The following is a 24,371-nucleotide window of genomic DNA, read 5'->3' on the forward strand; positions in this document are numbered from 1 at the left end:
ATGAATGTCTTAACTTTAAAGACATTAGAGATGCTTAATTATCTGGCTTGGTGTCTCAGACAGTAAAGAATCCGCCTGCAATGCAAGAGACCCAGGTTCCATCGCTAGTTGGGGAAGATCTTCTTGAGAAGGGACTGGATACCCACTTCAGTATTCTTGCCCAGAGAATTTCATGGATAGAGGAGCCTGGCAGGCTATAGTCCATGGGGTTGCAAAGACACAACTGAGCAACTAACACTTTCACTTTTGAAGACTCTTAGGAACAGAAGTCTAGGGTTCTTTTAAGTCTGTTTTTCTTACTAAATTTCTATTTATTGTTAGTATCATTTGGTGGAGAGATTGATGAATGAGAATAGAATGTTGGGACTAGAAAGGACTTTGGAGATCATGTAGTGTCCCACTTCTCATTTACAGAGGACGGGACTGAGCACAGAAATGTTATGTCTTGCAGAAGATCAAAAATTAGGAAGTGATAGTGCCTAGACTAGAAGTGAATTCTCCTGAAGGCTAGGTCAGTCCCCTGGGAGGTTGGAGACACTTAAAGTACTTAAACTAAGTATCATATAATCTGATTTAAAAAATGTTAACAAGTGTCTCTAAAGGCAACATACATCAAATAGAAAATAAGATTCAATTTATAGTTTTATTACATACAATCTTGCAGGGGTCCATATAATAATTTAAATGGCACTAAAATTATACCTGTTATCTTGTAATAACCTATAATGGAGTATAATGTGAAAAAATACAGAATCACTATGTTGTATACCAAAACCGAATATTGTTGTAAATCAATTATACTTCAATAAAAAAATAAGCTGGCACTACACAGCTGTGAAATGTACAGTGAAAAAAATAAATGACACTACATATTGTGATATTGGGTAAACATTGGAAAGAGAGTTGACTGGAGTTTAAGACAGTTGCTCTTCATTAATTAAAAAAAATAAAATCAGCCAAACATCAGTGATGTAGTTAAGATTTATTATGTGAGAAATGTACCATTTACAAAATTTATCTCACTAGCATAATTTACAACACATGTTTACATTATCATATTATAGAACAACCTACATGAACACTTTTAAAAAGTGATAGTGAAATAGTTGCTAAAGAATGTATATTATCCATTGAGTTGCCAAATTGAAATTTTTTTAGTATCTTACTTTGAAAAATGTTCAAATATGTGAATTTCTTTAATTTTCATTAACTTAATTTAAATTAAAATTCCATTAATTTTTCCTAGGTTTTGATTTGGCATTCATTGCCTATCCAGAAGCTTTAGCCCAACTCCCAGGTGGGCCATTTTGGTCCATATTATTTTTTTTCATGCTTTTGACTTTGGGTCTTGACTCTCAGTTTGCTTCCATTGGTAAGTAATACTCCCAATGTTAACATATCCCTCTCATATTTTACTCTACTTCAAAACATCATTTTCTTACCCTTGTTGCCCCTGTCTAGCTTTTACTCTCAGAATGATCTTTCTGAAAATTATTTTTTAACTTAAATTTTAAATATGGAAAAAGAAAACATACTCATGTATCAGATACTCAAAAGAAACAGACATTAATATTTTACGTTTGCTTCAGACATTTTTTAGAAAAACTGTTACAGATAAATTTGAAGTCCCTTATGTTTCTTTGCCTAACACAATTCACATTTCTTCCTTCCTAGAAAGCAACTGTCACCATGGATTATATATGTTATTTGTGTACATTGTATATATATCCATAAATAAGATAAAATTTTAAAATTTTCACATAAATGTGAAGTTTCATAGCATACATACCATTCTGACAGTTGCTTTCTATATCTATTATGAATCCATGTTGATACACAGACATGTGTTAGTTGCTCAGTCATGTCTGACTCTTTGCTACTCTTTGTGCATGGACTTAGCCTGTCAGGCTCCTCTGTCCATAGAATTCTCCAGGCAAGAATACTGGAGTGGGTAGCCATTCACTTCTCCAGGGGCTCTTTCCAACCCAGGGATCAAACCCGAGTCTCTGGAATTGAAGGCAGATTCTTTACCATCTGAGTCACCAAGTTAATTCACAATCTGTTACCATAATTATGGGCATTTGGATTATTTCCAATTTTGTAAAATTAATTTATTTTAATTGGGGGCTAATTACAATACTGTAGTGGTTACATGCACTGCTGCAGTAATTATTCTTATATATGGTTCTCTTTTCCAATGAGTCAACTCTTCACATGAGGTGGCCAAAGTACTGGATGACAGAGGATGAGATGGCTGGATGGCATCACTGACTCAATGGACGTGAGTCTGAGTGAACTCCGGGAGTTGGTGATGGACAGGGAGGCCTGGCGTGCTGCGATTCATGGGGTCGCAAAGAGTCGGACATGACTGAGCGACTGAACTGAACTGAACTGACTGATGGTTTTCTTTACACACAGGAATTTTCCCTAGAGTCAGTGATGCCATCCAACCATGTCATCCTCTGTCGTCCTCTTCTCCTCCTGCCCTAGGGTACACAACTAAAAATTCTGAAACAGTTTTTGTCATATCACGCTGTTACATAAAACATTTTAATAATTTATAGGAAAAAGTCCAGCCTCCTCCAGTTGACTTTCAAAGCCCTCCAAAAATTTCAAACATGTTTCTTAATCCTTGACTCATATATCATTCTACTTTTAGCCAGTACCCTGTTTCATGAACATATTTACTTCTTAAACCTAGAAGGCCTTTCAGTAGCCATGTGAATTCACCTTATTTAAAAGTTCTACTAAAATCTTCCTTCCCTATAACCCTCTTTCAAACTTCTTCAGCCCTCAGGAAACTATTACCTTATAATTGCTACCAATGAAAAACCTTAGAAAACAGACTAAAAACAACAAATAGAGCTGTATTTGATTTTTTTTTATCAGAACTGATAAGTGGTGACTGCCAAGAGAAAAGACCCTATGGATTTTTAAAAGCAAGAAATTGGGCCCAGAATATATTCTCAACATATATTTGTAAACTTAATTAATAAAAGTTGATTTCTATGATTAAAATTATTGGCAAAAGAATTAACATGTCATTTTTTTCCTTCTGAAGAAACGATTACCACGACAATTCAAGATTTATTTCCCAAAGTGATGAAGAAAATGAGGGCTCCCATAACTTTGGGTTGCTGCTTGGTTTTGTTTTTCCTTGGCCTCATTTGCGTGACTCAGGTATACTACAGTATTTTTGCATAGACAAAATATTATTTGGAATGTACTTTATAATCTAAATGAGGAAGCCATGGTTTAAGAGCATGTTTAGTACAGACTTCAAGATTTTCTGAGTTTTAACCCAGATTCTTTCCCCATCATAACACAATTTCAATAACATGTATAATTTGGGGAGGGGAGCCCAATAGTGGACAATTTCCCCAATTACAATAAAGTTACAGACTTTGTAGACTGTAACTTCTTTGTAGGCTGTAATATAGGCTATATTTCTTGGCAACTACAAAAGAGCACACTACCTTTCATTTTTATAATCAACTATTCTAAATGATTATTTTTTAAATAGGGACTCAGAATAGAATAAAAGGTACAGACTGTTTAAAATATTTAAAGGCCCATTTGTGTTTACATTTGAAACATTCCCTTTTACATTTTGGCAGAGGTGAAACCAAGGAGCATATGTTAAAAATCAAATTAGTAGATTCAATCTGAGTACCTCATCAATCATAAAAGTAATTAAAACTATATTTAAAAGTAACTGACTTTTTTTTTTTGGTAGGCTGGAATATACTGGGTTAATCTGATTGACCACTTCTGTGCTGGATGGGGCATTCTGATTGCAGCTATACTGGAAATAATAGGAGTCATCTGGATTTATGGTAAATAATGACTACAGAATGATCTACACATTTTATTTAAATGACTTAGTTTTATTCCTTTTCATTATGTTTACTATAATAACAATATAATATACTGGGCAAAAATTTATTATGAATAAAATGTAGTTAAAGGTATTATATGCTTCACTGCTATAGTACAGGAAAATGTTTAGACATAGAAAGATAACTTAGAGCCAGAATGATTAATGAATGAAAGTATGAGTAAGGGCTGAATGCACTCTTTATTGCTGTTTTTAGGAGGAAACAGGTTTATTGATGATATAGAAATGATGATTGGAGCAAAAAGGTGGATATTCTGGCTATGGTGGAGAACTTGCTGGTTTGTCATTACGCCTATCCTTTTAATGGTAAGTATTAACATGCCATGAATCTGGTATCAATAATATATATATTTAAACACTTGTAAGATAAGCTTGAATTATTTACATTAAATACAATAAAGCAAATTAATATCATTTTAAAATCAATGATTTTCAACTTTTCATGACTGGTGCCTCCAAGTTGCTGAAATTACAGTGCCTTTCTTTGTTGCATTATTTCTGAGGCCATAGGCTTAAACATTTACTATTTGAGACTTAAAGGTATCCTAAAGAGTACCTAGGACAAGACACTTAAAAATTATCAATACAATAAATTTTTAAAAACCAGTCATTTGCTCATTCCCTAAAAAATATGCTGAGCCACTTACAATGTTCTTAACCTTTCTGTTTAAGACCCAGTCTCTGCCTTCAAGAAATTCAATCTAAATATACTAACTGCTAAGGAACAACACTCAGTTATTAATGCATATTTTTTATGGGAAGTAGTATCTAAAATTACAAAAACTCACGTGCATCAATAGAGGCAATAGTTTATGTTTAAAATTAGTGCAATTTAGGAGCTGAAGGGAGAAGGACATGGCAACCCACTCCAGTATTCTTGCCTAGAGAATCCCGTGGACAAAGGAGCCTGGTGGGCTGCTGTCCATAGGGTCGCATAGAGTCGGACACGACGGAAGCAACTTAGCATGCATGCATGCATTGGAGAAGGAAATGGCAACCCACTCCAGTATGCTTGCCTGGAGAATCCCAGGGACAGGGAGCCTGGTGGGCTGCCGTCTATGGGGTCGCTCAGAGTCAGAAACGACTGAAGCGACTTAGCAGCAGCAGCAGGAGCTGAAGGAAAGCAAAAAATAACTTTAAATAACAGTTCAGGACAGTAAAAGGCTGAATGCCAAGTAATCCCTTTATGAGACAGAAAATTACTATGGGCTAGAGATAATGGTGGAGGTGTGGCAGGGGGAAACTTTATTGAGGATGAGTTTTGGTTCTCATTGCCTCCATGCTTCAACGATTTCCCTAGAAAAGGGTATTATGTTAATTTGATCTACACTTTATTTTAGAGGGTGCTTTTAATATTTGGCTTTGACAGTGCTACTAAATATTGTTTTCCTCATTTGACAAGTTTCCATAATAAAATAAGCCCTTTATCAACTAGATCTAACTAGACATTTTAGCCAGCTAATTTCATTGATTTCTAGGTTTGACAACTAGATTTACTTTAAAATGCAAAGGTATTAAATATTAAATGATATACATTATCATCTATTTTGTACAAAGTCATACATATTAGACTTCTATCGCTCATCCTTCTCTTGTAATGATATGAAATTATGGTAATTGTGAAATAAACAGCATAATGAAATTAAAGGAATTTTTTTTTCATTTTGTTTGCTTTACAGATTTCTATATAATTAGTTTTAATGCTGCAACAGTCTAGTAGAGGTTTTTTGAAATAATACTTTTTAAAAAACTTGGCCTTAAAATGTTTTCATCTTTAAGATTCACTGTGTTACCCAAACATCTTTTTTTTTTTTTTTTTCAGTAAGAAAGTGCTTTGGTAACTATGTACCCATGTGTGAATGCCTGTATGTTTTGGGTGTGGAGTAAGGGGTACTCTGTTGTAGTGGGAAATAAATAGAAACTACTGCTAAGCAAGACACAAGGCATGTTCACTAAAATGTATTTTACATTCTCACTGAACTAATTGATATGCTGGCTAGCTTACAGGACAGAATGCATGTGTACTAAGTCACTTCAGTCATGTCTGATTCTTTGTGACCCCATGGACTATAGCCCACCAGGCTCCTCTGTCCATGGAATTCTCCAAGCAAGAATACTAGAGTGGGTTGCCATATTTCCTCCTCCAGATAGCACAGAATAAAATTATGCTATTATAAATGAAAGTTCAATAATATAAATTTCAGACACTATTTTACTTTCAACAGATAAATTTTATGGTAAGGTATTTTACTGAAATACGTGTTGTACAAGTATCTGTATCAATGCTAATTTTTGTAAGACAAATACAAGTTATTTAGATTGGTTCATTTAGAATTTGATTTTCTGGCTAGTTACCTATCTTAGTCACCTTGAATGTATTTTCATCTTAATTGTTTTTGATAAGTTATTTCTAAGGAATGGAATACAACTGGTAATAATTAGTACAACTGAAACCATTAATGCAATAAAGTCTAATCTTTACCATTTTCTTTTCATATTTTACTTTCACAGTCAATCTTGATCTGGTCAGTGATACAGTTTCGTAGACCTAAGTATGGCCAAATTCCATACCCTAACTGGGGAGTTGCTCTAGGCTGGTGTATGATTACTTTCTGCATTATCTGGATTCCAATCATGGCTGTCATAAACATAATTCAAGCTAAAGGAAACATCTTTCAAGTAAGCATGTTAATATTATTTATACTTTATAATATAAAGTACTTATGATCAAAATGAAGGTTAATATGAGATTTTGAACATGAGATCAAATTAATCACTCTTTCCCTCAGGTAACTTTTTTTGTTTGTTTATAAGGCTTCATTTTATTTTATTTTTTAAATTTTACTTTATTTTACTTTATAATACTGTATTGGTTTTGCCATACATCAACATGAATTCCCCATGGGTGTACATGTATTCCCAATCCTGAACCCCGCGCCCACGGCCCCCCCCCCCCACCATCTCTCTGGGTCATCCAAGTGCACCAGCCCTGTATCGAACCTAGACTGGTGATTCAATTCTTATATGATATTATACATGTTTCAATGCCATTCTCCCAAATCATCCCACCCTCTCCCTCTCCCACAGAGTCCAAAAGACTGTTCTATACATCTGTGTCTCTTTTGCTGTCTCGCATACAAGGTTATCGTTACCATCTTTCTAAATTCCATATATATGCATTAGTATACTGTATTGGTGTTTTTTCTTTCTGGCTTACTTCACTCTGTATAATCGGCTCCAGTTTCATCTACCTCATTAGAACTGATTCAAATGTATTCTTTTTAATGGCTGAGTAATACTCCATTGTGTATATGTACCACAGCTCTCTCAGGTAACTTTTATACCTGATAAAATTTATCTGTTACTATGTGCATAACATTGTATTATACTGGATGTATATTTTTGTGTCTCCATGTACTAGACTATAAGCTTCTTTAAGAAGGGGTCTTGTCTTGATTGCTATCATATCCTCAGGCCCTATTAAAATGCTTAGCACATAAAAGTTATGGTATCTTGGTGCTAGGGGTAAAGAACCCGCCTGCCAACGCAGGAGACATGAAACCCGGGTTTTATCCCTGGGTCAGGAAGATCCTCTGGAGAAGGAAGTGGCAACCCACTCCAGTATTCTTGCCTGGAGAATGCTATGGATGGAAGAGCCTGGCAGGCTGCAGTCCATAAGGCTGCAAAAGAGTTGGACATGACTGAGCGACTGAATTGAACTGAGATGACACAAAGCAACTGACCTTTTTACTTTATAATTTTTACTTTTAAAACTTCATCTGGATATAATACATACTATAATAGCATGTTAAAACTAGAAAAAATCTGGTAAATTACCTTGAACCAAATCTAGACCCTGAGTTATCCATCTTTCATGGAGGCCTAAAGGAATGGAGTTGATTATGATATCTCAGTAGGACAATGTCTAGGTAGGCTCAGAAGTCAGACTGGATTCAAGATTTAGGTCAGTGTTTAGTGGATCTAGATGAATGGCTTTACTCTCTGATTCTTGAAACTTCCCAGTCATACACTGGTTTAGATCCTAACCTAACCCTTACTCTAAAGCCAGGATAGAAATTCAATGAAAGTATGTGAAATGATACTGTTGCTTGAATGGGTTCACATACTTCCTTTTGAGTTCATTTATATACTCAGTTATTTTGGCTTTGTAGTTAATATAGTTCTATTAACAACTGGTTAAATTTGAGTATTTTTTTCTATAGACAATTAAGAATTTAGATGATCACTTTTTTACTTTTCTATGTTCTTATTTCATTTTGGTTAGCAAGAAGACATAACACTCTATAATGAATTTTTTTTTTTTTTTTTTTTTTGCTTCTCAGCGCATTGCAACCTGCTGCAGACCAGCTGCTAACTGGGGGCCATACTTGGAAAAACATCGGGGGGGAAGATATGAAAACATGGTAGATTCTAAAAAAGAGACTAACCATGAAATATCTAATATTAGTGACAGCATAAAACCAGAATGAGATCTATGAGCTTTCTAATTTCAACAGGAATGTAATACAAAAATGTGAATCTACTAATGTTTAGCAATGTGATTTATCTATCTATTCACACATACATAGCTGCCTCTATTTCACAATAAAAATTTTGTATCACTACAATATTTTTCTAATATACTGAAGGCTTTATTTTGAGCTGATTATTTAGAAAATAGTTATATTTTCTATTATAAAAGTTTTAAAATACTGTTTGCTTATATTTCTTAGCACACAATGTTTCTTTTCCATAAATCTGGGGAAAATAAATATATTTAAAAGAAAGTGGTAAAACTGAAAATTAGAAATGCCATGCATATATGTATACATGGAAAAAATGAACTATGTATATAAAGACTATTGTTTAATATCTTTGATTCATGTCTAAAAACGTCATGCCCTCATAATTCACTTTTTTTAAGGTGAACTTAATAGTTATATTCTTTATTACAAATAGTGAAATAAGACAGAAAACTATGGCCAGTAAGTGATAAATCTAGAAAATGGAATCCAGAAGCTTTGATTATTTCTTTCCCCATAAAATGTGTTCTGTAGGTTATGGTTAGAAGAAAAACATGACCCATCTAATTTCTACTGTGTTTCACAAAATTTAAAGTAGTTCATTATACACCCTGAAGTCTAATTTGAAATAGAACATAGAACAAAATACTAATGAGGAAATGGCTTCAATCAAATCTAAGATCTTGTGATTGTAACATATAGTTAATAGATAAGTAGAATGATTTTGTTTTACTTGAATAAGTTATTATTTACAGCTGACAACTTTTTTACATACTTATGGGAGATAGACTTGTGAAGCTTGTCAAGAATGAGGGCAGCCAACTTAGAAAGTCCTATGTGCCAATTTCTTTACAAAAGATAATGAAAACATCATATCACTAATAGATTTATACGCTGATTATATATCATTTACAACTGGTTTAACATCACAATCTAGGATTACCTAACTATGCAAGAAACTTTTCAGTTATTCTTAAGGTTCTTAACATGGGCTTCAGAGACTATATGAGGCTGAAGTTACATGTAATATTTTTCTACATGTATGTGTATATGCATTTTTTCTACTGCGAGAGTCCATATTTTTCATCAGACTATCAAAAGAAATCTGTGACTCTAAAATATGTTTAAGAGCCACATATACTACTGCTGGCTTTTTGTTCTTCTCAAATTATGAATAAAAGAATAAATTTAAACATTAATTTCTTATACATTTTAAATTCCTTTTCCTTTTGATTGAAGATTAAATGAGTAAGGGATTAAGGTTTTCCTTTAATTTATACTGGTAACTTATTTTGGGGGCAGGGGGCATGAAGTTAGGTAGATAGGTAAGCCTGTAAGTGAGCAATCTCAGTGAATTATGTACATAAATATGATGAACTTGTGTTAGATATTTTGAGGATTTTCTTTGAGGCTTCCCTGGTAGTTCAGATGGTAAAGCATCTGCCTGCAATGCAGGAGACCTGGGTTCAATCCCTGGGTCAAGAAGATCCCCTGGAGAAGGGAATGGCTATGCACTCCAGTATTCTTGCCTGGAGAATTCCAGGGACAGAGAAGCCTGGTGGGCTATGGTCCATGGGGTTGCAAAGAGTCAGACAAGACTGAGCAACTAACATACACATAAGATGAACTTGTGTTAGATATTCTGAGGGTTTTCTTTGAGGGTAGGTCAAATGCTGTTAGTGAATGTCAACAGATTACTAGATTTTATAAAATATTTAAAATAGATTGCTAAATACAGCATATAAATACTTTAATTTTAAGCCATATTATATTATATACATTCTACCATTATATTTTGGTGCTATTTGAGGTGTGGGTTTTTCACCAAATAAAATTACAGGTGACTTGTAATTCAGGGAAGATTTAGGCACACTTCTAATGAAATATCTAATTAGTAGCAGAGGTGGTGTTGGAAAAGTAGTCTACTTCAATAGCTGACTATGAAGAGTAGTTAAGAGTTTCTGTGACTATCTTTACAAGTATGTAAAGCACAGATCTTAACAGAGTCCCTGGCACATTTTAGGGTGCTCAATGATAGCTCTTAGTATTATTACACAGATTCAATAGTGTTAGACTATTCTGCATAATGGAAAAAAGTTCCATCAAATCTCATTTACTTTAATGCAAACTTGGAGACATTTACAGTATTGTATTGTAAACCACTAGAAAAAAAACTTTCACAATTGAAGTTAAAATCACTATATCTCAACTATATTCTTTTTACTGTAGCTAATTAAAAAGAAAACAACTCAAACTGTTTCTTTCTCTATTGTGCTTTAATTCCTTCTCCAGTAAAATATGTTAGCAACATAATCAACTCTCTAAATGTAAGCAAACTGACAAATGTCTGGATTTTGTATCTGACTTGGCACCCCTCCCCTTTTAAATAATAATTCATTTGGTATAAACATATATAATCAAATGAATCCACTCAAAGTCCCTTTAATGATTGCCTCAATTGTTATTACATTCTGTCGGCCTGTCAGTGGATTTCCGGTTAACTAATGCACCATTTAAACCCTTAGTAACTAGGAATTGTTCCAGTTCAGCCAGCTTGTATTCCACGATCCTGAGGTTTACCAATATTCGCTTCTGCATGGCTATTGAGTGTGGGAAATTAATTAAGATATCCTGAGAGAGATTGTTGACCGAAAGACTCTTATCAGTATTGCTCTTAGTTGACTGAGTAGAAGAGTATGATCTTACTAGTGCAACAGAAGTTGAGTCTGATGACATTTCACCAGTGTTTCTCTGTAAGGGAAGGAAATTAAACATATGTTAGTTTACTGACTTTAGCAATGTCCAAATACCACCAAATAATAACATTCTTAGTCTTGGTTTACCAAAATGAACTGATTGACCTCCCCCAAGATTAAAAATCTGTTGAATGAATACATTAATTTGGAAATATGTCCTTCCCAAAGAGTGAGAGAAAAAAAAAAATGAAAGTAGCCTTCTGATGCCAAAATGCCATAGCCTTGGCTTACATTTCTTAGGCATTCCAGTAGGTCCATACTTGGACCCTGATTGATTCTTATCTAAAAGCACTTCAGGAACTTTAAACATTACCAGGAAACCCACATTTTGACCTTAATTATCTGTGATGCCCCCTCCCCCCACCCAAAGCTGTCATAAAGATGACTGAAAAGGAAAATACAAGAGAGGAAGAGGCAAACAGAATCACATGGGGGTAGTAAAAGCCAGAGAGGAAGAGTAGGTACACTTTCTTAAAATGGGAGGGGGCAGATGGACACTTTCTGCTGTACTTTTCAAGTGGATGAAAAACTGACCTCATCACCTAGTGACTTGGGGCTTTTCACAACACAGTACAGCTGTGGAACTACTGGTCAACATGAGAGAAGTGTGAGGTAGAGTCAACATCTGAGTGCTTTCAAAGGAAAAAGGAATAGGGAGACCCCCGCCTTACTCTTTACTATCTACTCTCTTAAACACACCTCCCTCCCCAAGCCATGATTTTGTCGAGCTTCATCTAATTCCAACTGCTCTTACACACTTTACCTGAAACCAGGTTTTCCAGAAGACAAATATGAAGGCCAACAGAATGCTGCTCACTAGTAGGAACAGGAGGCTCATGGTGCGTCTTCAAACCTCTTCCCTCTTCTCGGGCACTGAGGCACTCAGCTGGCAGTTGGGAAGCAGGGGGACGCTAGCCGCCCGGGAAGCAGCGGGCCAGGATGCTCAGCGTCCCTCACTGCCTGGTGCAAGTGGGATGCTAGGCAGTGTCCAGCTTTATATACCGGAGAGAGCATGTGACCTCACAATTGAGCACGCACAGGGGGCGGTACGTCACAATCTGATGACGTAACACCGGCTTGAGGGGAAAGCAGGCAGTATATACAGCACACTTGATTACAGTTAGGATAGTTAGAGATGGTGGGAGAGTTTGGAATTTTGGGGAAGCTGAAACACAGTAGAAGTAAAGACGCCAAATTGACTGGTTAAATGCTAGATTTTAGAAGTGCTCCCCCCACCTTTTTTCTGTTAAGATTTTTTTTTTCTTTGCTGCAACCACTTCATTATTCATTTCAAAAACTAGTTCAAAAGCAAGATAGAAATACACTGTAAAAGTAGTTACCCACATATTGTGAGTTGTGGCCAAATACCTCCTTACCACCCCCGCTGCTGTTTTAGGATTCACTCCAATTATATTCACATTGGGATAATGTAATTTTGTGCCACTGTGCAGTTTAAAAAGTAATTCCAGGGCTATTTCTCCATATAGTTCTCACAATAATTTTGTGCTATGCTGCTAAGTCGTTTCAGTCGTGTCTGATTCTGTGCAACCCCATACACAGCAGCCCACCAGGCTCCAGCTCCACCGTCCCTGGGATTCTCCAGGCAAGAACAGTGGAGTGGGTTGCCATTTCCTTCTCCAATGCATGAAAGTGAAAAGTGAAAGTGAAGTCACTCAGTCGTGTCCAACTCTTGGCGACCCCATGGACTGCAGCCCACCAGGCTCCTCCGTCCATGGGATTTTCCAGGCAAGAGTACTGGAGTGGGGTGCCATTGCCTTCTCCAAATTTTGTGCTATAGGTATCTTTAATGGTGTGTCTACTTCGGGAAATGCAGAAACAGATTCAGGTGTTAAGTAAACTCATTTGAAACTAGTAGCAAAAGCACAGCTTGAATCCCCAGAGTTTGAGTTCTGAGATAAACTCCCATTCCCTCATCCTCATCCCCATCCTCAGGACCTCTACCTACACTTGTAAGCCTCAAATATTTACTATTCTCCACCCAAGGAATGGAACAGTATATTTGGATTAGTTAATGAGAAGGGACAGATACAGAAATCATTGTACAAGTTAGAAGTGCTCAAGAAATTCAGGTAAATGTACAAGATGACACTGAACTAGAAGTCAGTACTAAAGCAATAGCCAGGATAATCTCAAGATAAGTGTCAAACTGTAACCCACTAACTCTGCTTGGGGAATAACTCACATCTTCATAAAGATAGGAAGGAGAGGAATTACATTTATGCATTTTTATATCAAACTTTTTTCCCAATTATGAGTTCAACCTTAAAGATTTATTTAACATGTATTTATTAAACACCCATGTAAAGGGCAGGCACTGTGCTATATTCTGGGAATACGATTATGAGCAAAACTAAAGTCTCTGCTCACTCAGAATGTGCACTCTAGTGTGAGAGATAGATAGTAATCAAATACAGAAATAATGTAAAAGTATTAATGAAATAACTAATAACAGGAGATACATGATGGCACAGAAGCATATGATAGGATGTGAGATGTAAAGGAGAGTGAAGGTCCTGGCTTTATGGCTTACTCAATCAGATGGATGACAAATAACCAAGTATGGGGATGCTGATCATGAATTTGGTGTTGGGTGTGTTGAGTTTGACATGACTTTTGTCAGGTTGGTTTATTTCTCTTCCCTGGTTCTTGTTTTGTCACAACAAAAAATTGGAGTGATGAACCAAAACATGTAGAACATTCAGCTCAAGCAGACAGAGCTTTTCTTAGTCCAACACTCCCAGGAGAGTTGCCCTCATCCTTCCTGTCAAACCCTCTTGGCTTCCCCCTTCTATACTTCCAGTCTCTTCCTTTTCGTTATGCCTGATGCAAAGTGGGGCTTGCACCCACCACCAATCAATGAAAGGGAATGCACATGGCCATATGCTCAAGGCCAGTTGACAATTATAAGTTACATAACAGCAAGTTGTATTATTTATGTCTTCCCATAATTCTGTCATAATTAGATGTAGAATATTCATAGGCCCTTAATGAGATCCTAACTGCCTAAAGTTACTTGGAGAAGCCCCTGTGGTCATTTTGTATCCACCTGTGCCTAGGGCGCATGTGCAGGAGTTGAAAAGTATAGTTATTTTGTAGCATGTCTGTGAGCTCTCCTGGGTGTTTCTTCAATGGGGTTCAGAGATAGGCTTCTATCCCTTACAGCCAGGCCTCCTATGGTTGCTCATGTCTAACTTCCAACCTAACAGTTTGAAACATTAAATAATTGATCTCAGGGAAGTAATTGAAGACATACCTTTATGAAGCATCTGCATATAAATAGCAATTGAAGCTCTAGACGTGTAAGAAATTCCCTCATGTCAGTGTAGGCACATAATTGTGGTTAACACTTAATTTCTTGTTTCATCAAATAACATTGAGTGAAGCCCAGTAACACTGTCTCCAACAATAGAATTTTGAATTTTGATCCTACTGGTAACCAAGGGAGCACTTCAGAGATTTTGGAAGATATTCTGATCACACACATTGTTGCTAACCATTGACTTTTTTTGCATTTTTTATTGTGGTAAAGTATATAAAACATAGAATTTATCATTTTAACCAATTTTAAGTGTACACTTCTGTGGCAGTAAGTAAATTTGCATTGTTGTGCAACCATTCATCTCCAAAACTTTTTCATCTTTTCCAACTGAAAATCTGTCCTCATTAAACACTAAGTTCTTTTTCACCCCTCCACTCATCCTCTGGAAACTACCATTCTACTGTCTGTCTCTATAAATTTGAATATACTAGGTATCTCATATAAGTGAAATTATACAATATTTGTTGTGTTGTGACTTGCTTACAGAATGTAAGTATAATGTCTTTAAGCTTCATCCACGTTGTAGCCCTTGTCAGAATTTCTTTTCTTTTTAAAGCTGAAGAATATTTCATTGTAACAATAACTTAAATACACAGAGTTGATTAAAACACAAGCAATTCAGGGTGGGCAGGGGAGATTCATAAATGTATTGGGAACCCTGGTTTGTTATACTCTTTTGCTTTGTCATTTCAGTAGGACAAATTGTATTGCTAAATTGTTCTGTTACCAGGCTGGTGGAAAATGTGAAGAAGGATGAGCCTCCTCTCTTTTAAGGAGCATATGATACTACCACTTTCATTACTGGCCAGAATGCAGATAAGTGGTCAAATCTACCTACAAAGGAGGCCAAGAAATATAGTTTTTGTTCTGTGTACTGAGCCAAATCAAAATTTATGGTTATGCTACTGAGAAGGAGAAGACGAGGAGTTATTGAAGGATGTCTGTCAATCTCTCTGACACCTTCTAGAGAAGGAGGTTTAGATTCTGTCTCAGGATACCAACCCATCCTTGCACCCATAAGATGCACATGAACTTCATCGTTTATAAGGATTTGGCTGATATTTGAAGATTAGGGAAATGGAGAGGGAGGACAGCAGTCTGACTTGTTCAGAATTCCATCCTTCTACCTTTTCTACCTTGCCTTAATTGAAATTGTCTAAAAATGTTTCTTCCCTTCCAATTGTTGTTCTTCCAGAACGAGTTCCGAGTAGGTCACACCTATTCCAGGCCACGTGACTGGGCCTACTGCATTAACCATTTATACATGGATACTTTTTCTTTTTAACTGACATAATTTTGCGCTGAATGCTATAAAAACAGAATATAAACTGCTTATTTTATGAAATTAAATTAGAACATAATTTAGAGAAACTTAAAAATAAGAACTAAGAAACATATGTTGAATTTTTTCTTTCCAATCATACATTCTCTAATCACACATTTCATCAACAGAGGGCATGGTAGGTTTGTTTCATTTCATTTTTTTTTTTTTCTGGTTGCTCTGTGCTTTTCAATTATAGTTTCCTTTCATTTGGAATCACATCATACAATCCACGGTCAAATAAATGAGTGCTATGTTAAATATACCACAGATCATTGATCACTGACTGAGCATAATCCAGACTTCACTACATATAAATTGCCATAGAATTTTGCTGAGAACATGCCCTTTAAAATTAATCAGATTGAGTCAAAATTTCTACACCATATTTCTTTTCTTTAAAAAGAGAAAGGATAAAGATAATATAGTTATGATCAACCCTAACCTGAGATTGTTTTTGTTCCTCTACCCCCATATCACCCCTGATGTTGTAATAGAGGCAAAATAAAAAGATTATATAATCTGAATGATGATGCTTAAATCTGGTGTTTTATTTTCAGTGACATTCTTTTCCTTTAAGTGACATTTAGAGCTTATTTTAAATGATCTTTAGATCTGTAATCTGTTCTGAAAAGTATTAAGTGACTTAGAAGAAGAATTGCTTTTAGCTTTTTTACTAAGAGAATGAGCTACAATGTCTATCCCAGATTGAGACTTTAACAATTCATTATGTTTGTCACTGAAACATTGAAATGCCAACCTGAAAATTGTATTAAAATATAATTTGCAGCCTTTTTATAACTTGTAATAATGGAAGATGTTGATAATTGTTATTAATGTCAGTGAGAAATTTAAGTACAATACAGATTTTTTTAGTGATATTTATATTTGAGTTGTTTATAATAAACTTTTTTTTGAGGAGCGGTGTGTATGTATGCATGTGCGTGTGTGGGTACACACACATAAGTGATGCCCTGAAAGAGCTTTATAGAGCAAAACACAGGATAAATCAGGAAGAAAAAAAAACCCTTCCAAGCAACTCTATTAAATGTCCAGGGAGACTATTCATTACTTTCTATTTATTCAACAAACATTTACTGAATACCAGGCACTGTTCTAGAACAGTAGAGATACAGTAGTGAACAAAACAGATAGAAATTCTCCTTGCAGCTTATATTCTATGGGGAAGCTGTATTCAAATTCCCACACTGATTATTTGTTCATTTTTCTTTTCAGATTTTCATGAAGTATTGAAATAGCCAGTGATTTAAAAAGTCAGATCATGGCAAATGCAATTTTTGAAGCTAACGTAACCCTGACATAAAATCTTGCCAAGTGTAACACAGAGGATTTAAAGAATGATACTCTTAAAGTGAAAAAAAAAAAAATAACACAAAGCACTAAGCAAATAAAATATGGACAATATTTTAAAACTAATATCATCAAATATAGTTTATTTCAGAATATTAGGAGGACAATATCAGGAAATCTCTAGTATATCATTTCCATAGGTCAAAAAAAATGATATAAGTCTATCTCAACAGGTGTCCAAAAGACTCATTTGCTAAATTTCAACATCCATTTTTGGATTAATTAAAACCAAGTGTTAATTTTTTAAAAGCCTGGGCATGAAAGAATAGGCCCCTAATATTATGATATTGAGAAGAAAACAATAACCAACATCTGTAACAACAACACACTGGGGACATAATCAACATCAAGAACAAGACAATTGTGTTGCATCACTATAATTATTTAATAGTATATAGTGAATGCAACAAGACATATCTGCATAGAAAACCTAAAAGATTCTAAATAAAAAATCTTAGAACTAATGACTTTAGTAAAGTGCTGGGAAGCAAAATCAATGAACAGATTAAAGAGCTTTCTTATATACATAAAATAAGTGGGGAAAAAGGTGAAAGTGTTAGTCGCTCAGTGGAGTCTGACTCTTTGTGACCCCATGGACTGTAGCCCTCCAGGCTCCTCTGTCCATAGAATTTTCTAGCCAAGAATATTAGAGTGGGTAGCCATTCTCTTCCTCCAGGGGCTCTTCCCAACCCAGGGATCGATCCTGGGTCTCCCACATTGCAGGCAGATTCTTTACAGTCTGAGCCACCAGGGAAGTCCTGTACTGATACTAGCTAGTTAGAAAATGAGACCACTTAAAATGACAACATAATATACAAAATACCCAGAAACAAAAAAACTAAAAATTGGCTGAAGAAAATTACAAAACTTCACTAGGAGACATACAAGATTTACGTAAATGTAGAAGAAGAACATGTTCCTGGATAGGAAGGCTAAACAATATAAACATGCAAAGTTTTCAAAAATTCAGATGTAATTTACCTGTGAAAGAAGGTGAAAGTGAAATTGCTCAGTTGTGTCCAGCTCTTTGCAACCCCATGCACTGTAGCCTACCAGGCTTCTCTGTCCATGGGATTTTCCAGGCAATAGTACTGGAGTGGATTGCCATTTGAGATCAAAATCCCAAGAAGATTTTTAAAACTTAAGAAAGTAATTTTAATATTCATCTGAAATATTAAAATATGAGACAGCTGAGAAATTTTTGAAGAACAAAATAGAAGATATTTGCTTATATAAAAATGTATTAAAGAAACACTTTTTAAAACAATGTGGTGTTAGAACACGAATATGTGGATATGGAAAGAGATCGGAAAACAGAACAAAGATGAATGGTCTAGTATAAAATTGGTAAGAACATTAAAAATGAAGCAAAACAACTGACAAAAATTATGATAATAATAATGCTGTGGGCTGTGCTCAGTCACTCAGTCACGTCTGATTCTTTGTGACCCCATGGCTCCTCTGTCATGGAAAATTTTCCAGGCAAGAATACTGGAATGGATTGCCATTTCTTTCTCCTAAAGATTATACTGAAAAGAGAAAGAGGCTGGACCTTGAAATCATGGAAAGGCAAAAGATGATGGTGATCAAAGAAGTGGACATGTCTCTGACCAAAGCTTATTCAGTTCAGTTGCTCAGTCATGTCCAACTCCTTGCGACCCCATGAACTGCAGCACGCCAGGCCTCCCTGTCCATCACCAACTCCCAGAGTTCATCCAAACTCTTGTCCATTGAGTCGATGATGCCATCCAGCCATCTCATCCTCTGTCGTCCCCTTTTCCTCCTGCCCACAACTCTCCCAGCATCAGAGTCTTTTCCAATGAGTCAACACTTTGCATGAGGCGGCCAAAGTACTGGAGTTTCAGCTTTAGCATTAGTCCTTCCAAAGGACACCCAGGACTGATCTTCTTTAGAATGGACTGTTTGGATCTCCTTGCAGTCCAAGGGACTCTCAGGCATCTGCTCCAACATCACGGTTCAAAAGCACCAATTCTTTGTCACTCAGCTTTCTTAACAGTCCAACTCTCACATTCATGCATGACCACTGGAAAAGCCATAGACTTGACTAGACGGAACTTTGTTGGCAAAGTAATGTCTCTGTTTTATACTATGCTATCTAGGTTGTTCATAACTTTCCTTCCAAGGAGTAAGAGTCTTTTAGTTTCATGGCTGCAATCACCATCTGCAGTGATTTTGGAGCCCCCAAAAGTAAAGTCTGGCACTGTTTCCACTGTTTCTCCATCTATTTCCCATGAAATGATGGGACCGGATCCATGATCTTCATTTGATGAATGTTGAGCTGTAAGCCAACTTTTTCGCTTTCCTCTTGCACTTTCATCAAGAGGCTTCTTAGTTCCTCTTCACTTTCTGCCATAAGGGTGGTGTCATCTGCATATCTGAGGTTATTGATATTTCTCCCGGCAATCTTGATTCCAGCTTGTACTTCTTCCAGCCCAGCGTTTCTCATGATGCACTCTGCATATAAGTTAAATAAGCAGGGTGACAATATACAGCCTTGACGTACTCCTTTTCCTATTTGGAACCAGTCTGTTGTTTGATGTCCAGTTCTAACTGATGCTTCCTGACCTGCATATAGATTTCTCAAGAGGGAGGTCAGATGGCCTGATATTCCCATCTCTTTCAGAATTTTCCACAGTTTATTGTGATGCACACAGTCAAAGGCTTTGGCATAGTCAATAAGGCAGAAATAGATGTTTTTCTGGAACTCTCTTGCTTTTTTGATGATCCAGCGAATGTTGGCAATTTGATCTCTGGTTCCTCTGCCTTTTCTAAAACCAGCTTGAACATCAGGAAGTTCATGGTTCACGTATTGCTGAAGGCTGGCTTGGAGAATTTTGAGCATTACTATACTAGCGTGTGCTGCTGCTGCTGCTGCTAAGTCACTTCAGTCATGTCTGACTCTGTGTGACCCCATAGATAGCATCCCACCACGTTCCCCTAAACATGGGATTCTCCAGGCAAGAACACTGGAGTGGGTTGCCATTTCCTTCTCCAATGCATGAAAGTGAAAAGTGAAAGGGAAGTCGCTCAGTCGTGTCCTACTCTTCGAGACCCCATGGACTGCAGTCCACCAGGCTCCTCCATCCATGGGATTTTCCAGGCAAGAGTACTGGAGTGGGTTGCCATTGCCTTCTCTGTACTAGCGTGTGAGATGAGTGCAATTGTGTGGTAGTTTGAGCATTCTTTAGCTTTGACTTTCTTTGGGATTGGAATGAGAACTGACCTTTTCCAGTCCTGTGGCCACTGCTGAGTTTTCCAAATTTGCTGACATATTGAGTGTAGCACTTCCACAGCATCATATTCCAGGATTTGAAACAGCTCAACTGAAATTCCATCACCTCCACTATCTTTGTTCATAGTGATGCTTTCTAAGGCCCACTTGACTTCACATTCCAGGATGTCTGGCTCTAGGTGAGTGATCACTCCATCGTGATTAACTGGATCATGAAGATCTGTTTTGTACAGTTCTGTGTATTCTTGCCACCTCTTCTTAATAACTTCTGCTTCTATTAGGTCCATACTATTTCTGTCCCTTATCGAGCCCATCTTTGCATGAAATGTTCCCTTGGTATCTCTAATTTTCTTGAAGAGATCTCTAGTCTTTCCCATTCTGTTCTTTTCCTCTATTTCTTTGCAGTGATTGCTGAGGAAGGCTTTCTTATCTCTCCTTGCTATTCTTTGGAACTCTGCATTCAGATGTTTATATCTTTCCTTTTCTCCTTTGCTTTTTGCTTCTCCTCTTTTCACAGCTATTTGTAAGGCCTCCCCAGAGAGCCATTTTGCTTTTTTGCATTTCTTTTCCATGGGAATGGTGTTGATCCCTGTCTCCTGTACAATGTCACAAACCTCTGTCCATAGTTCATCAGACATTCTCTCTATCAGATCTAGTCCCTCAAATCCATTTCTCACTTCCACTGTATAATCATAAGGGATTTGATTTAGGTCATACCTGAATGGTCTAGCGGTTTTCCCTACTTTCTTCAATTTAAGTCTGAATTTTGCAATAAGGAGTTCATTATCTGAGCCATAGTCAGCTCCTGGTCTTGTTTTTGTTGACTGTATAGAGCTTCTCCATCTTTGGCTGCAAAGAATATAATTAATCTGATTTCAGTGTTGGCCATCTGGTGATGTCCATGTGTCGAGTCTTCTCTTGTGTTGTTAGAAGAGTGTATTTGCTATGACCAGTGCATTCTCTTGGCAGAATTCTATTAGCCTTTGCCTTGCTTCATTCTGTATTCCAAGGCCAAATTTGCCTATTACCCTAGGTGTTTCTTGATTTCCTACTTTTTCATTCTAGTCCCCTATAATGAAAAGGACATCTTTTTTGGGTGTTTGTTCTTAAAGGTCTTGTAGGTCTTCACAGAACCGTTCAACCTCAGCTTCTTCAGTGTTACTGGTTGGGGCATACACTTGGATTACTGTGATACTGAATGGTTTGCCTTGGAGACGAACAGAGATCATTCTGTCGTTTTTGAGATTGCATCCAAGTACTGCATTTCAGACTCTTTTGTTGACTATGATGGCTACTCCATTTCTTTTAAGGGATTCCTACCCACAGTAGTAGATATAATGGTCATCTGAGTTAAATTCACCCATTCCAGTCCATTTTAGTTTGCTGATTCCTAGAATGTCAAAGTTCACCCTTGCCATCTCTTGTTTGACCACTTCCAATTTGCCTTGAATCATGGATCTAACATTCCAGGTTCCTATGCAATATTGCTCTTTACAGCATTGGACCTTGCTTCTATCTATCACTAGTCACATCCACAACTGGGTATTGTTTTTGCTTTGGCTCCCTCCCTCCATTCTTTCTGGAGTTATTTCTCCACTGATCTCCAGTAGCATACTGGGCACCTACCGACCTGGGGAGTTCCTCTTTCAATATCCTATCATTTTGCCTTTTCATACTGTTCATGGGGTTCTCAAAGCAAGAATACTGAAGTGGTTTGCCATTCCCTTCTCCAGTGGACCACATTCTGTCAGACCTCTCCACCATGACCCATCCATCTTGGGTGGCCCCACAGGGCATGGCTTAGTTTCATTGAGTTAGACAAGGCTGTGGTCCCTGTGATTAGATTGACCAGTTTTCTGTGATTATGGTTTGTGTGTCTGCCCTCTGATGCCTCTCGCAACACCTACTGTCTTACTTGGTTTTCTCTTACCTTGGACATGGGTTATCTCTTCAGCGCTGCTCCAGCAAAGCGCAACCATTGCTCCTTACCTTGGAAGAGGGGTATATGCTCACAGCCACCCCTCCTGACCTTGAAAGTGGAGTAGCTCCTCTTGGCCCTCCTGCGCCCGTGCAGCTACTGCTCCTTGGACATGGGGTTGCTTATTAGGCATTGCCCTTAAAACTCATACTATGATGAATACTTTGGAGGAGTTTAAAAACAAGGTGGGACATCCACTTCTAGGAAGTAACAATTTAGATCTTTCCATATGACAAAAGACAAGGTAAAATTAGGACATACGACTGGGAGAAGACAATACCAACAGGTATAACCAAAACCAGCTGAGAGATCAAGAATCCATAAACAACTCTTTTATATTTGTTTTTTTGTTATTAATAAAAGATGATCAAAGAATATGGACAAGCAATTCACAGAGGAGGAATATGAATAGTCAATAAATATCCAAAGGATCATATAGTACATCTATTCTTAATTTTTTTTGAGGACCCATCACACTTTTCCATACTGTCTGCATCAATTTACATTCCTATTAACAGTGTTTGAGTGTTCCCTTTTCTCTACATTCTCAGCAGTATTTGTAATTTGTTGTCTTTTTTATAATAGCCATTTTCACAGCTGTGAGGAGATTGCTCATTGTGATTTTGATGTGCAATATGGTGGCACTACTGGTAAAGAGCCTGTCTGCCAATGCAGGAGACGTAAATGACATAGATTCAATCCCTGGGTCAGGAAGACCCCCTGGAGGAGGGCATGGCAACCCACTCCAATATTGTTGCCTGGAGAATCCCCATAGAAAGAGGAGTCTGTTAGGCTATGGTCCATGGAGTTGCAAAAAGTCCAGCAGTACTGAAGCGACTTATCACAGCACACCCCTATGTTTATTGCAGCATTGTATACAATAGCCAAGATAGGAAAATAACCTAAGAGCCCACTGATGGATGAATGGATAAAGAAGAATGAGTATCCACATTATCATCATTGAGGATTTGTGTCTTTAAAATTTTAACTAAATATATACATCACATTTTAACTTTTATTTCTTTGATTGCTAATTGGACATCAACTAATCTTGTTTTCACCCTTCAATTTATCTTGATCGGCGCTTTACTCTTTCAATCTGAGTATTCATGTCTTCCTTAAATTCCGGAAAACCCTTCTTTATTTTCATATTGTTTCTTTATATTTTCTATTCTCTGCTTTTGGAATGCTTGTCAGGTGTGTCATTCTCACTTCCATGTCTCTTAATCACTCTGTAATGTTTTCTATCTCAATTCTGAATCAACTTAGTTTTTAAATTTACTGACCCTATTTTTATTGATTGAAGTTTTATAATTATTGTAGTCATTTTCTTTATTTTTCTTCTTGTGATTTCTATTCCCTTTAGTGCCTTTAGTCATGTTATATATATCTTTAGGGCTCAGTTTGGGGGAGGGAGTTAGTATTGTTCTTTCATTTCTGGATGGCTATTTCTTGTAGCTGCAGAACTTCTTAAGGATAGATCACAGATTTGTGTGATTTGCATTGTGTGTTTATTGTTTGAGGGTGTGCATGCATATTCCTCTGTGGGAATCCTAGGCATCCTGGTTTTTTGAAGATACATCTAAAAATTAATTTTTCCATTTGTTTCAGGTAGGGGCATCATGGACTTCACACATTAGGGAGCAGTTTTTAAAGTTAACAACCTCAGAAATCATAACGTTTTAGTTAAAAACCTAATTGTAACCAAATTACACCCACACAAGCAAAATAAATTAGCTAAATTTGGGAAATGATACAAAGCAAGTCACAGGTTATTTCAAACAAAGATACCCATGCTATGTGACATGTATTCATTATACAAAAATAATATGAGGACTGTAATCAAATATGCCCTACAGTAGCATGAGTTGGAGAAGGCAATGGCACCCCACTCCAGTACTCCTGCCTGGAAAATCCCATGGACGGAGGAG

General features: G+C 36.7%; 2 protein-coding genes across 2 annotated transcripts in view; one reads left to right on the top strand and one right to left on the bottom strand.

Moving 5' to 3' along the window:
- SLC6A14 (solute carrier family 6 member 14) overlaps positions 1-9,460 on the top strand; it is a 29,113-nt gene extending 19,653 nt beyond the window's left edge. Inside the window, exons 9-14 of the mRNA XM_040265127.1 lie at positions 1,247-1,372; positions 3,062-3,180; positions 3,737-3,836; positions 4,095-4,204; positions 6,410-6,577; positions 8,242-9,460. Of these exons, the coding sequence (XP_040121061.1) occupies positions 1,247-1,372; positions 3,062-3,180; positions 3,737-3,836; positions 4,095-4,204; positions 6,410-6,577; positions 8,242-8,388 (770 nt within the window). The 3' untranslated portion in view covers positions 8,389-9,460. The remainder of the gene's footprint in view (positions 1-1,246; positions 1,373-3,061; positions 3,181-3,736; positions 3,837-4,094; positions 4,205-6,409; positions 6,578-8,241) is intronic.
- Positions 9,461-10,875: 1,415 nt separating this feature from the next.
- CT83 (cancer/testis antigen 83) lies at positions 10,876-12,015 on the bottom strand. Its single transcript, XM_040266614.1, has 2 exons — positions 11,941-12,015; positions 10,876-11,172 (listed from the first exon to the last, which is right to left on the bottom strand). Exons 1-2 carry the CDS (start codon positions 12,013-12,015, stop codon positions 10,876-10,878), a joined length of 372 nt encoding a protein of 123 aa, XP_040122548.1.
- Between the last annotated feature and the right edge of the window lie 12,356 nt (positions 12,016-24,371).

Source organism: Oryx dammah, unplaced genomic scaffold, assembly GCF_014754425.2.
Source record: "Oryx dammah isolate SB20612 unplaced genomic scaffold, SCBI_Odam_1.1 HiC_scaffold_23, whole genome shotgun sequence".
Classification (NCBI taxonomy): Eukaryota; Metazoa; Chordata; class Mammalia; order Artiodactyla; family Bovidae; genus Oryx; species Oryx dammah.